The 14,948-nt window shown below is 45.2% G+C and overlaps 3 protein-coding genes across 4 annotated transcripts; 2 read left to right on the top strand and 1 right to left on the bottom strand.

Moving 5' to 3' along the window:
* The first annotated feature begins 92 nt into the window (after positions 1-92).
* On the top strand, positions 93-5,039 carry LOC6557803 (SEC14-like protein 2). The gene is made up of 6 exons (XM_001984034.3): positions 93-673; positions 3,012-3,081; positions 3,159-3,202; positions 3,266-3,383; positions 3,461-4,255; positions 4,318-5,039. Exons 1-6 carry the CDS (start codon positions 620-622, stop codon positions 4,461-4,463), a joined length of 1,227 nt encoding a protein of 408 aa, XP_001984070.1. The 5' UTR covers positions 93-619; the 3' UTR covers positions 4,464-5,039.
* Positions 5,032-10,651, bottom strand: LOC6557805 (mediator of RNA polymerase II transcription subunit 14). Of its 2 annotated transcripts, none has more exons than XM_032743133.2 (8): positions 10,335-10,651; positions 9,700-10,265; positions 9,140-9,631; positions 8,655-9,022; positions 8,357-8,591; positions 7,653-8,291; positions 7,295-7,599; positions 5,032-7,225 (listed from the first exon to the last, which is right to left on the bottom strand). In XM_032743133.2, the coding sequence occupies exons 1-8, from the start codon at positions 10,496-10,498 to the stop codon at positions 5,357-5,359; spliced, it is 4,638 nt and encodes a 1,545-aa protein (XP_032599024.1). In that variant the 5' UTR covers positions 10,499-10,651; the 3' UTR covers positions 5,032-5,356. The 2 variants fall into 2 exon arrangements, with proteins under 2 accessions (XP_032599024.1, XP_001984069.1); XM_001984033.3 differs by having other exon boundaries at positions 5,337-7,225; positions 7,653-8,294.
* A 227-nt stretch (positions 10,652-10,878) lies between these two features.
* LOC116806496 lies at positions 10,879-11,462 on the top strand. Its single transcript, XM_032743134.2, has 3 exons — positions 10,879-11,067; positions 11,134-11,315; positions 11,377-11,462. The coding sequence occupies exons 1-3, from the start codon at positions 10,935-10,937 to the stop codon at positions 11,416-11,418; spliced, it is 357 nt and encodes a 118-aa protein (XP_032599025.1). The 5' UTR covers positions 10,879-10,934; the 3' UTR covers positions 11,419-11,462.
* Positions 11,463-14,948: the final 3,486 nt, after the last annotated feature.

The following is a 14,948-nucleotide window of genomic DNA, read 5'->3' on the forward strand; positions in this document are numbered from 1 at the left end:
GTCTCTCCACTCTCCAGCCAAGCGCTGCTTCTTCGCAGCGAAGAGAGCGGCACATGTGGCGCATTTTAAGTAGACACGCAGCGTTGAATTGGAGCTCAGTTCGTCGCAGCTCGCAAAGCAATCGCAACGTACTTGTGGCGCTGGGGATTTAGGTTCGGTACACTTCGGTTTGGGCGGTTTGTTTATCGTTCAACACAAAATACTTATTCTACTACAAACAAGCATTGGAAGCCAAATTGGCGCCGTATTTGGTTTCGGTTTCAAGTGTCTGCAGTTGTTGCTTTGTATAATTATTGTTATTACACGATCGGTTGAGGGTCGCCTGTGTGTTAAATAATAAACGATAAAATAATTACGCTCGAGATATGCAACAGCAACAATAACAATAACAATAGCTACGCAAGCGTAGAAAGTTTATATTATTATTATTTTGAAAGCCAACAAAACACAAAATTCAAAGCCAAAAACCGAAGCATCATCAAATTTTTTGCGTGTGAAACCGAAAAAAGAGCGACGAAAAAAAAGAAACCCAACTGGTAGAGTTGTGTGCGTGCCGGAGTGTATGTGTATGTGTGTGTGCATTATAACAATTTTGGTGAAATAAATAAAAATATAAATAATGTCTGGTCCAATGCCCGAAATCAGCGTTGAGCAGCGCAAAACATTGGAACAGGTAAGAGAGATAACATTTTTGAGAAAAGCTGCTCTTCCACAACACGCTCTCTCGCTCCCACACACACTCTCTCTCTCTCTAATGGAGAAGATATTCAGGCGATCTGTGGTCTAACACCTAACAATATATTTGGAAATATCTTAATTTTATAGAACTGACAATATTGACTACTAAGCGCAAACTGCAATTAACTGATATTTGCGATAATGTTGCGTGACTAACCACACGTTATACTACAAGCATTGGTTTCTTTGGCCTTGTGATTAAAAACAAAGACAAAGGCAAAAAAATATAAATAAAAAAAACACAAATGATTAATTGCGCATTTAAATATGTTCAAAAGTTGTGTAAACATGAGGAGATCGATGGAGTGTGTCACATGGAAACGAGATTGCGTTAAATTGTAGATTTTTATATTTTGCATGCATGCATCTGTCACACTGTGCCGCCGGGCAACAGGCCATAACGAATAGTAAATAGCAACTTGTTCTGGCCATTGCTCTTTGCCCAGCTGTGTTTGTTATTCTTGGCTCGCTTGGCCAGCAAATTGTCTAGGCCAGCAAATCTGCATAGCGTTTAGACGCCAGCCAACGGCACGCCCACATTCGAAAAAGCGCAGTGGCCAACGACCGACAAACTTGGCCAAAATAACACACAGCTGAAAACGAAACGAAAACGAAACCGAACCGGTTAAAATTATTGCCACCGGTTGCTTTTGGCCTGCATTCTGGGCAGATGCTTTAAGTTGACGTCTGCCCCCTCAACCCACTGTGCCATTAACTTAATTAACTTACTGCGCAAAAGTGAATTGTAAAAGTGATCTGTTAACCCAGCCTCAACAACAACTGAGGAAGATGTTGTTCACAATAAGATGAATAATAATATGAATATATTCCCATAAATGTAAATGGCTCTTATAATGCACTTAGAAATGTTAATGAGTTTTACTGGCTTGCACTTAACAACTGGTTTCTTGTCACGAAAACAAATACGTAGAAGATTTTTTTTATATAAGAAGCTAACAAGTAGCTGCCTGAAGTGTATGAAAGCATTTACAATGAGTTTGAACTTTCCTACTTAAGCTTTTGTAACGGCATTATCTCATAAAATCTATCTGAAGGAAATCAGTTGAGTTTTTACACCTTAATGAGAGTTTGAAGTGTATGAATTTTAACTTTTCATATTAAAACTTGCACTTCGCATGTTTTTAGCATCAAAATATTAGCAATCAACACACTGCTAAATGCATTATAATACTTTCTTAGCCTGGTATATTAACAACTCTTTATATAGTTTTTGGCTGCAGGCAATTTACAAACTTGGTCAAGTCGAATTGAAAACAAAGAACAAAGCAAACTAGGCAATAGGCAGCTACGCGTTAGTTATGAGGAAGTTAATCAAAAAACGTTCAGCGCCAACGAAAACCAACAAAAAATCTCACTTCAAACCGTTGACAAAGCCAACTAAATGACCACGTTTTCAAAATAAATCGACTTGGCCTGTGGTTCAGGCCAAAAGCAAATCAAAAAACTTGGCAGTTGACCTCGTTATTAAATTTCAAGTGCCTAACTAACTGGGCTTAGCCAAATATAGTAGGGCCAAGCATTTTTGGTAGACAATAAACAGTCAATACACCTTAAGCTTAATTTATTTTTTTCTATTTACACTTAAATATGTCAGTTGTATTATATCAATATTAATACTAATACTATTCTAGTACTTTAGTATTTGTAATTAACAATCTGATTAATAAGCAAATATTAAATGCTATTTATTGTATAGTTTTGATTGAGTGCAATTAAACTCCCCTTTCCGCTACTAAGTTGATTGCTCTTGAATCTAATAACAATTTGCCGACTCATGGTTTTTGTGACAAGAAAAAAAACCTTCAATGCGAAAACTGGATAACATTCGATAATTAAAAGTTTTGCACTAAATGTTACACGACTTTAAGTTGCCCTCTAAAATAGATTTGGATTTTGATTGACAATAATTTAAATGTGTGACAAACATGTTTTCCTAATTAAAACTATACCCTATAGAAAATGTCTGTCCTAATCTACTTTTAATAAACTCCCGACACAATAAGGTACAGGGTATTTAAATTGGCATTGATTCAAGTGAAAATTAACAGCTTGTAAGGCAAACAACTTTTAGACCACCAGCAACATGAAGTTAAGACCACAATTTCCGATAGAGAACGAACCACAGCCGAGCTAGCTGGTGATTATCAGTTCAGACAAAAAGAATGTTTATGGGCCGATTAGAGACTGATTAAATATAGAATCAATCCAAGGTCAGACGAGTTTCAATTAACCTTTTCAATTGCATTTTGCAGTTCCGCGAACTGATGAGTGATGAACTCAAGGATACGCATGATGATTACTTTCTGCTACGCTGGCTACGAGGTAAGTCAAATGTGATGGAAAGTGTTGCATAGAACTAAAAGACAAACAATTAACTTACTCTGATCTCTATTTCCCAGCTCGCAAATGGAACATTGAAGCGGCGGAAAAAATGCTTAAAGCGGTAAGTGAAAATCGTCTATCAGTGCCTCATCAATTTACCAATCTCAACTCTCAATCCAAACAGAGTCTCAAGACACGCGCCATGTGGAACGTGGACAACATTGAGAAGTGGGATGCGCCGCAAGCACTGCGCGAGTATCTGCCCTATGGCATAATGGGTTATGACAATGAGGGTTCACCAGGTGAGTGACATATAAATTACATTGATATTCGCCTCATTTACTCATTTACTCAACTCTCTTTGTCTCATTCTCTGCAGTGATTGTGTGCCCCTTTCACACCTTTGACATGTGGGGCATGCTGCATTGCGTGACACGTTTCGAGTTCCAAAAGTATTTGGTGCTGATACTGGAGCGTCTAACGAAGCTCGCCTATGAGCAGAGCCTGAAGCATGGCTGGAAGGCACGCCAGCTAGTCGTCTTCTTTGACTGTGAATCGATGAACCTGAAACAGTTCGCCTGGCGGCCAGCGGCCGAGTGCGTCATCTCATCGGTGAAGGAGTATGAGGGAAACTTTCCGGAGCTGCTCAAGAGGTGTTACATTATCAATGCGCCCAAGCTGTTCTCCGTCGCATTTAACATAGTCAAGAAGTTCCTGGACGAGAACACCACCAGCAAGATACACATCTACAAGACTGGATCGGACAAGTGGCAGCAGCAGCTCTTCGCTCACGTCGATCCGAAGAACTTTCCCAAATGCTGGGGCGGCCAGCTGGTGGACGAGCACGGAGATCCCCAGTGCAGATCCATGATGGTGTGGGGCGGCAAGGTGCCCGAGTCGCTATTCGTCGACCAGAGCAACCAAGAGAGCGACAAGGACTTCACCGAAACCCATGTACCCAAGGGCGATAAACTGAAGATCGACTTCAAGGTGAATGGTCAGGCGGAGCAGCTGCTGTCATGGAATTTCCGCACACTTGACCACGACATCAAGTTCGGTATTTACAGCGTGGATGCAAAGACGGGCGAGAAACGCAGTGAAATCCCCCTCGGCACTGTCCACTCCCACGAAATGGACGAGGTTGGCTGCATCTCCACGCGGCCCAACACGACGTGTGAGTAGACTTAACAATCCATACACAGCACCCCATTCTTATCAGTTCATCCACATACACAGACACCGTTGTATTTGATAACTCGGCAAGCTATTTGCGCAGCAAGCGGCTGCGCTACTGGGTCGATCTCATGTCCGGCGAGGAGGAGGAGGGCATCACTGAGCTGACCAACCAAATGGAGAGCACACAAATTGTGGCACAGCAGTGATATATTGCAGCAACAGCAGCAACTCAGCCAAAAACTCAGCAAGCACATTGAAGAGTATACCAATTCGGCACAGCCGAATCTTTTATACCATTGCCCGAAGATTGTGATAACAGTTATCGTCTATTTAATAGAAACAAGTTTCCACTTATCTCTAAATACCTGAAATTATCTGGCATTATTTGGCTTTGTCCGGGATCAGCTTATCTTTGAATTGAACTTAATTATCCGAGCTGAGAGAAAATATTACCAAATTAATTTTCATATAGATCCTTGATCTAAGTCTATCACATAGTTTCCACGTCCGGCTGTGGTAGTTTTTAAACGTTTTTGGAAATTACTGATAATGCAGCTTTCCTCTTTTCCTCAATAAATCAGATAATAGATTATACTCTCCAGATCTTCAGCAAGGGTATATGCTATAACAAACAACCACTTGTACTAACCTCGGTGAAAGTAGCCACAAATTCGCACGACAGTTGGCAGCAGGCAACTGGCGTTGCTAGAGACCTATGTGATAACAGCAAACAATCAATAAAACTAATAATAAATAAGAAAGAGCACTTTACGCTTAGAGTAGTTAAGTTAGTAAGTGCTTTATTGCGTGTAATTACTGAGTGCACTTTTGTGTACAGTAATATATTGTTCTTTATTGTAATCGTTATTTGTAGTCAGGATTTTGTTTGTATAACGTGATCCTGATAATGATCTTGATCTTGATCTTGACTTGCATCACATGCGCAAGACGCATGCTGAATGTACAATTAATTTTGTCTGGTATTTAACAAATAAATAAAATGGATGATGATTGGGAATCCCGTATGTGTTTTTGGTCGCAATTGCGCCAGGATGCCGCCTCACGGCTGTACCGAGGAGGCGCGGCGCTTGCGCCTTCATCACTGCGGAACACTGAGATTTGGCCCGAGCTGTGGACCATGTCCACCCACCTGCGGCTGTAGCTGCTGCATGGGCATCATTGCATTCGGACTGGCGCCCACAACGCCGACACCGACACCAACACCAACGCCGACACCCACGCCCACACCCACTGGGGGACCAATAGACTGATTGGGTGGCGGTGGCGGCAAATCCGTTGTCGGCTGCAGATTGGTCAGCAGTTCAGTGATGGCCGGGAAGAGCGAGCACTGATTCTGCTGTACTCCAAAGTCGGCAAAGCGACGAAGCAATGTGCTCGCCGCTGTCATAATCGGTGATTGGACCTGTTCCCGCTTCTCGGCCACTTGCGTCAGATTGGTGGCAATGTCATGGACAATGGGTAGCACCAGCGAGTCCTTGCCATTGTACGGTATGCGTGTGATGTGCAAAAAGAACAAGATTTTCATGCGGCCGAGCACCACACAAGCATTGCCAATGGGCACAATTGGCATGGCCGATGGCGGCACCCGCATGCACATCTGCACAGTCCACTTGAGCTGATCGCCGCCCAGCTCGGGCTTCAGCTCCAGTCGCATGATCTGCACGAAATCCTTGAGCACATGACCGGGCAGATTCAACAGCCGGCAGATGCTGTGCAGCGCATTGGGACGATAGGGCGGGGCAGCGACCCGGGTGTCAAAGTACTGCTCGATCACGAGTAGATCGTCGAGGATCAGCGGGAAGGTGTTCTTATCAGGCGTTGGAGGCAGTTGGGTGACCTTCAGATGCAGGGATTGCATGTGCATCTGATTGAGCATCACCTGGCACTGCAGGCCATCCACCTTGAAGAGCACCACACCCGGCTCCGTTGAATTGAGTGCCGTCAGTGTCTCTTCGCTCTGGATGTTGCGATGCAGCTGGCGACGCATGTAGACACAGCCCAGGAAACGCTCCAGTGGACTCATATCGGCCACATTGATGTCTTTGTTGGGATGTGGACTGGGACGGCAGAGGGTCTCCAATGCCTCATGCGTCAGTAGCGTTGGCACAGCGCCAGCCCAGGGCCGATTGAGGGTGCCACGAGTGACGCTTCGATCAGCCGCTCCACCCACACCCGCATTGGCGCCACCTGTGCTTCTGTGTTCGGGACTCTGGCCAGGACGGGGCGAGGGACGCGGCATGCTCGGCGATCCCGGCCAGTTATTATTCGCCGGCGACATGGCTGTGAACGGCGAATCCTGATGGCTTTGCATGTACAGCGTATTGGGTCCCGGACTGTGCACCATGTGCGGACTAGGCAGTGGATTTAACGGCGATGAGGGCATCAATCCACCGGGTGACGGATGAGGCATATGCGGGGCTGGTGGCGATGTCAAGTTAAAGTTGGCATGACTCTGTGCACCACCTCCGGCGCCACCGCCACCAGCGCTCGGATGTGGACTTGCCGGTGTGTGCGGATTTGAGCTCGATGGCGGCGTATGCGGTGCAGGAAACCGTAATCCACTATCTCGCGGCGACTGTGGACCACGCATGCCAGCGCTCAAAAATGGTGATGACCCGCCTGCACTAACGCCCGTCACACTGCTCGGACCGCCAAAGTTATCCTCGAGGCCCATGGGCGACAGCGGATTGTCGTCCTCATGCGGTGCACGTCCTCGGTACACAGCCGACTCATCCGCATACTTGGACAGGAATGCCTTCAGACCCTGTATGGGCGTAAACTCCTCGATGACATTGCGATCAAAACGACTGCTGGCACCATCGCGTATAGAAACAAGGCGATTGGCACGGAAACGTAGCTCCAGACAGTAAACCGCCTGGTAGGCCAACCGCATCAAGCATGGCGACTGTGGCAGCATACAGAATGACAACACGGGCACTTGAGTGCGCTACAAATGTGAATAGATGTTAATTATGTCATGTCATATATTCAAATAATATCTGTCTTATCTACTTACCGGTATGCCCAGCAAGGGGATCACAGGCAGCTTGGCAATGGAGCTCATGGGATTGTATGTCTCGTGCAGTATGTGAGCGATCGTCGTGAGGCTGTGTTGCTGATTGAGATGCTGGGCGAGCTGATCCCGCATCATGGAGTGCGCATTCACCGCCGAGATGCCGCCCACAAAGGTCAGCCGAAATCCATGCGACTGCACCGACCAGTATATGCTGCAGGTGACCTCTTTTTTGGGTCCATATCCCAGCAGCAGATTCACATAATTGAAGGACTTGACAACCAGCATATCGCCCAGAGTAAGACGCTCTGTGAATATATTATGTGAAACAGTTTATAAAATACAAGAATATACCACTTACTGTTGCCTAACTGCTCGGCAAAGTCGTGAACTAGCGTATAGAGATAGACAATCTTGGACCAGTCGTTAAGCAGATCCTCGACTGTCTTGGAGAAGTCATGATTGGCCTGCTCGTAGGTCAGATAGACGGTGCGACGGCTACCCTGCTCCTTTTGGTGTGTACTCTGCAGCGGGGTGCTGTAGAACACAAACTCCACCACCCAGATGCGCACCTGGCTGTTCTTGTTGGTCTGCGATCGCACAGATATGGACAATACGCGTCGCATTAGATCATCCCACACATGTGACTCAATCTTGGGCAGCGCTGTCGATGAGTTTGGTGCCGTTGCTGGAGTTGGCTTGCCCGGCTCACCAGTTGCAGCTGCTGCTGCTGTTGCTGCTGGCTGACTGGAGCCCGGTTTGGGCAGTGCCAGAATCTTTAGGACGAGCGAAGTGGCGTTCGCCTCTACTTGCAGGCCGCTATGCGGTATGCGATGCTTGGAAAGCGCTTGCGCCAGATTGAGGAACGGTATCTTCTCATCGCACATGGCCACAACGTGTGCCAATTCTGGTATAAAGTATGCTGGAAAAATGGTCTTTTGTTGCTTGGCGGGCGGTGCTAGAATATCGCCATTTGATTTGCGCTTATGTGGCGATACCTCTGCTAGAAGCGGAAATCAAGTGATTAATTTTTTGGTAAATAGTAAATGCCTACAACGAACTTACCATCGACCTCAGTGCCGGGTCCGTGGGTGGCCACAAATGTGTCAAACTCAATGAGACGCATCAGCTTTGTGTAGAATTTGGGTATATCTGATGGCGTTTGCGCCACAATGGACACCAGCTGCTTGGCCGAGTCATCCACAACATCGTTCTCATCCTTTTGATAGACCACAAAGCCCAAGTGGAACGTATACTCCATCTCGTTGGGCATTGCGGACTTCTCCTTTAGCTGAACCACCTAAGAATTAAAATATATTACCAGAGCTGCTCAAAAATATTCGTTATGTACTTTGCTGCTTACCAGTATAATGTTTGGATGCCGATGCAGCTTCACATAGATCTTGTGACGACCTGCCTGCAACAGTTCCTGTTCGGGCAGCATGAGGAAGGGCAGCGTCTCGGTGGCCGTCGCAGGCAGATGCTGGAGCGTTTTCTCGCAGCGACGGTGGGTGATCCAGTAGCGTAGCTCCGATAGCAACATTGGCAGCTTGCTGCGATCGCCATTTAAACAGTCCTGCATCTCATCCGTAATGGGGCAATCCAGATGCTTTGGCACATGGCAGCGGAACATGCCCGTGTGTGTATCAATGGTTATGTGGATCTGCTCTGCACGCAAGCAGGGTGAAAGCACGGGCACAGTGAGAATAGCCGGAGTGCCTTGCAGATTAACTGAAAGAAGGCATCACAATCAGTAACTTTAACAAATAATAACGAAATTAAATAGATCCAAACTGGAAAATGTAGGACTTAATGTCTTTTCCCGTCGCGGACAACATTTACACTCACAGTCAACGTCCTTGAGGAAGGCCTGGAACTCAAGCTTAAGGTCACTCAATCGGGACACGGATCGTATGTAGACGGTGTGCACAATCAGACGTTCCATGGACAGATGCTCAGAGCGCACAGCACGATCAGCCACCTCGGCGGACTCCTTGGCACCCAGCGAGGGAACATGAACAACAGCCAGAGGACGACCGATTTCACTAGGATCCGATTGAACGGTGAGCCGATAGCCCAGCTCTGACTTAAGATCACGCCAGTAAGAAACGGTTAGCTTGACGCCCGGCACATACTCCTCCACATTCACATTGTTATCGTCTAGACGCTCGTAGTTAAGGCGCAATGTCTGTGTGTAGAGCACCTCCAATTGCAACGACTGGCAGAAATAGTGCAGACAATTGTAGACCTCGCTCAAGGCATTGGGATTCTCGACGAGACGCGCCTGAATCAGTTGGTGTATATAGTTGACCTGCAGCGGATGCACCAACGACTTGCCATCTACGGACAAATAAAGTACATTAAGATTAACGTTTAGTTGGTAAGAGTGCATTTATATATGTAGTTACCGCCCGTCTCCTTGTCCTCAACGAGAACATCAATGTCCAGAAGGCGCCAGGGCACAGTCGGACTGTCGCCCATGACGGTGAGGGCCACGCTGAACTCGTGCTTCACCTCGAATGTGACGCGTCCGTTGCGTATGCGAAACTCTCGCATTTGCGGCAGCAATTTACCCGTGACCAGCCGATGCTGTATGACCTGGTTGAGACGCAAGAGGGTTTGCTTCTTTTCCGCCGGTGTAATGGCATCCGGCGGCACTATCCGTTCGCGTATACACGTCGGCAGCCGGTTGTAGGTGCCCGTGGTGAGAACCTCAACGGCAGCCGGTATGTGAAAGTTGGGCAGGCGAGCTCGCACCAACGTCTCACGCGACATGCGCGCCAGCATATCGGCCGTCTCCACAAACAGCATGTTTTGCTTGTCCAAGAAGCTCATTATCTGGGAGCTCTTGTCCACCTTGGACACTGAATTGCCCCACTTGACCAAAGCGTTGAGCCGCGTAAAGAGATGACGCGTGCGTGCCGCATACGCATAGATTTCCACCTTACGCTCCATATCCGTCTTGCGTGGCAATCTGTGGATCAGAATTTATAGCCTGCTATAGTCTACAGTCTCCGAATCTAGTTGAATTCGTTTTACTTACAGTTCGGCGAGAACCATTAGCTCGTGGTAGGTGCGCTGGATAATGAAATCGATCAGCACCGACATGGACATGGTGTTGATGCGCGGTCCTCCCTCCTGCCCGGCTGGCAAATAGCCAGCATTTGCGGCGGGCATTTGCTCCAATGGCAGCGGAGTGGGCGCCATGTTTTTTTTTTTTTTTGCTTACAAATTCACTTTGCTTGTTGCAAAGATTAACAAGTCAACTTTGCAAACGGTTTGTTTGAGTTTTTCAAGTTTCTTCTATTAACGCCAGCAAGTCCAACGCATATTTTTTTTCATTTGTTTGCGCGAAATTTTCAATAATTTGTTAATTATTGTACACGGCTCAGATCGACATCGTTCTACACAAAATGTATCGCAATTGGCGATGGACCTCAGCAACGAATAAACGTAATCGATTTGTTTGAGATATCGATAGGTTAAGCACATGCTATTATGCCTCTGTTATCAATTGGCGCCACTTAACATCTGTTAAATTATAATTTGAAAAATTCTGCTTTGAAAAACACTTCATAAAAATGCATGTAAAAATTAAATAATTTTTTAAATTAAACTTGGTAGTCGAAAATAGCGACTATTCATGACAATGTATTACGACCCCAATGATGAGCGACCATATATGTACTTCGTTAAATTACCTTTAATCGAGCAGAAGTTTGCCATAGGATGTAAGAGCCTTCGTTCAGCAACTGTCGGCTATATAGTCGATTTGGGTAAGCTACAATATAATAAATTACATAATAAATAGTATCTAATTATATATATGCATACATTAATAGCGAAAGATGTGGCCGAACGAACAAAATTTACCTATACGGAAGAGCCCACAGTCTACTGTACGGATATTGGGAAAATTATTGTTGATAACACTGCGCTAGCTTTCTGCATATCGAAAGGATATGGTTTTGAGGTTTTCAACGGGGTACAGGCGGTGTTTAAGGTGCCAAGACATGAGAGCAAGGTATTATTGAGCTTAATATTGTCAAAAGATAAGTAAATATAATGCCAATCATGCCTGTTAGATCATCCCGGCCGCCATCAACCCAGATAGTTATTATACTTAATTTTCTAAAGACATAATATTATTAACAATAACAATTTTGATTTGTCATGCATTTGTTTCTATAATTTATTGGTTGGTTAATTGTTTACAGCAACTGAGAATGTTAACTCAGGTTGCACTTGACATGTGGTTGGCGCGATCTCAAATGAAGTCGCATTTAAAAAAAAGGTGAGAATTGAAATCAGATTTTATTAGTAGTACTAAGAACAAACGCCAAAGACACAAGTTCAATGACCTAAACATCCAGTCAGATGATGATGTGGATGAGGATTATGTTTTAGCTTTTCGCTTGCTGCGGTTCAAAATAAAAGAAAACACCAACATTTCCGCTTTTGTTTCTTTGAATCTTAACACGATCGTTGATGGGAAATGTACTCAAATACTTACATATATATTTACAAATACATATGGCATTCAATCGTAACTTTAGGCTGTGTGTAGGCTGCAGGTTGCTCTGGCATATGCTGCAGATGCACATGCATTGCAAACTCTTTGCCTGACGCGTGCTACATGTTGCTTCCTACCACCACCCTCGTCCCTCAAGTTACGGCACATGCCACATGTCCGCCCGTGCTTCGCCCCGCCTAGCGCAAAGTGGCTGCCACCTATGGATTCGTTGGTCGCTTCACTTGCACTTCAAATTTAGCCGACGCGCATTTGGAGTTCAAACCCCCCTTTTCCCTCTCTCCCCTCCCTTCTCTCTCTCAACAACTCCCCCCAATTTGAATCCGCCTGTCGTGTGTTTTCAGCGGCATTAAAAATAGAACTTTATGATGTTTTTTGCCTCTTTGAAAAGGCGACCCCGACTTTTGACTGGCGCTGGAATTACAAGCATATCCGGCCAGGAGCTGGAGGCTCTCGAGAGCGACCACTTCACGTTTCAATGTTTTGAGTAATGAGTCCGTAACACAAACAATCCAATGCCATCCTGTAAACAGGACGCTGGATTTTTTTTTTATTAGGATACGAGCTAAAAAAAAGTCTAAAAACTGAGAACTGAGAGCTGAACAGCTAATTATCATATTAATTTGGCCAAAGATGCGATTTGGGGAGGGCGAGAGGCTTGGTTCCGGTGCAAACGAACTCTGAGCAATTCAATAAAGATTAACAGATAATTAATGTGGAGCCGCAAGCCGCAAGGCTTTCATTTGAAATCGATTATAAAAATAATTTACACAAAAGAGAGAAATGCGAAAATATTTCTTTTTGGTGTTGTGTTTTATTTTGTTTTAATTCGCTGCCTGTTGAATTTCACATTAAGGCGATTTCGCTTATTTATCTGCGTGTAAATAAATGGAAAAGCTGTGTGGAATTTATGGACGCATCTCGGCTGCTGCTCTGCGGCTCGCTCAACTGCACTGTTTGTTACCTACGCAAAGAACCGTTGTTCAGCCCAGCAGTTAAAAATAAAAAAAAAAAGAATCATCTCTGCACTTGCAACAATTGCGCAGCACGCAGACCCCCGACACCCGCAGGGCCACGGGGAGATTGGGAGATTGGCTGGAGAATGCAACGCAGCCAGGACCAAAAATAGATTTATGGCCTGCAAGTCGCGTCGGTTTCAGTTTCAGTTTCAAGAATCGCAGCGCTCTGGGTGATGCGCTAGCTGATTGAGCTTCACCTCCGTCTCCAACTCATACCGCTGCGCCTTCTTTGTGCCTGGTGAAATCCATGGCCAGAGTTGGAGCTACTCTCTTTTATTAATTGCTGTGATTAAAGTCGACGTGGCTGCCACAAATGTCTTTAGCACATGTCACATTGTTCTTTAGCCCCCACCTCCCTCCCTCACTCTCTATAAAGAGTACATCCCCAATACCAACCACTGTGCCACCCTACGTAGGCGCTTTGTCGCCAAAAACTCAACTGGTCTGGTCTGGCTGTGATGCATGGCACTGGCCCAACTTGACCCTACCATTCAAATTGCATTTCCATGTTGACGCCAGACAACTTACATATGTACATACATATATATACATATATATATACATTTTATCTTAATCCATGCGGATTTCTTTGTTGCCCGTATTGCGTGGGTCGAGGACACAAAAGTGTGAAAATGGCCATCAGCCATTCTGCATATGCGCATATATACATAAAAATAGTATCTTAACAAATAACAAGTATACTGTATTGCCGTAAATCATGGAATAAAATTGTCGAGTATTTGAAATTGCATGTGTACCTAAATTCCAGATTTATTGCAAATAACAAATAAATTCTTCAGTCAAATAAACAATATAAGTTTCTCGACCTACTTGCGATACGCATTCCATATTTATGTATATTCGAATTTCCCGGAAATTATCACTCACTAGACCTTGTTGACCTCCGAATATCAAACCAATAAACTGAAAACGTGTGGATATCATCTCTGGTAGTTAAATTTCCGATTACCGAATGCTTTTACTTATAGTCAATAAAGTTCTTGAATTTTAGTAGTTTTTCTATTTTTGTTAATTACTTTATGTTTTTTCTTTTAGCAGTTTGATGACACGTTTGAAGCGTGCAACTGCAACAACCAAATCCACTTAGAACGAGAAACAAAATCAAGGCGACGACAACAACAAATGTGCACAAGATATAAATCATATATAGCATTTATGATTATAAAATGCGCTAAATGTTTATACGTAAGAACCCATGTTCAACACATATATACCGAGTCGAGGAGACTCTCCCCTCTGTTCCCTCATCTCTCATCCCTCATTCATCAAGCCGGTGCGCAGACCAACAGACCAAGCAACAGCTGACAGAGCGACATTAAGTTCATTACGCTTGAAAAAGTCAAATGTTGAGAGCTGCAGCGACAACAACACCTGTGATAAATCCGTTCGCTTGTAATAGGGATGGGCCCACTTGCGAAGGGAGGCGGCGGCAGCAGGTGAGAGATTCTATTTTGAATAATTTACGGCATAAAGTACAAACGGCAAAATGCCATATTGCCCGACTGCGTCACTGCATTAGCCCCCAGTATTCGAATCCGAATCCGAATCCAACCGGCAAAGTTGCCAACCACGGCGATGCGTTGCTTCTCACTCTCTCACTCTCTCTCTCTCTCTCTCTCTCTCTCTCACTCTCTCCCTTTCTCTCTTTCGGGCGAGCAGCTCTCTTTCTCTATCTCTTGGGTAGGCTTCGAAGCGGCATGGGGCAGCAGCAGCAATAGCGATCTGTGAGGTTTTTGACACTGGCTGGCGTTCTGGCTGCCAACTTGACGCTGATGCTGCTGCTGCTGCTGCTGATGCGTTAGAAAATGCTGCGCAGTGGTCCTTGTCCCGCCAGCAGCCGCGAAAATGTGTTTTCCCTTTTCTCTACGTGCATGTGTATGTGTGTGGAAAATGTGCGCGACCCAAAGTTGCGGCATCAGCGAGAGAGAGAGAGTGAGAGAGAGAGGGAGAGAGTATTAAAAACATTATTTTCGATTTATTTTTAAACCGCACACACTTGTTCCAAATGGGGCGAACACGCTCTGCTCTCTGCTCTCTGTTCTCTTTTTCTTGTGTCTCCGAGAGACTCTGATCTCCGAGAGACGCA

Source organism: Drosophila grimshawi, unplaced genomic scaffold, assembly GCF_018153295.1.
Source record: "Drosophila grimshawi isolate 15287-2541.00 unplaced genomic scaffold, ASM1815329v1 contig_44, whole genome shotgun sequence".
Lineage (NCBI taxonomy): Eukaryota > Metazoa > Arthropoda > Insecta > Diptera > Drosophilidae > Drosophila > Drosophila grimshawi.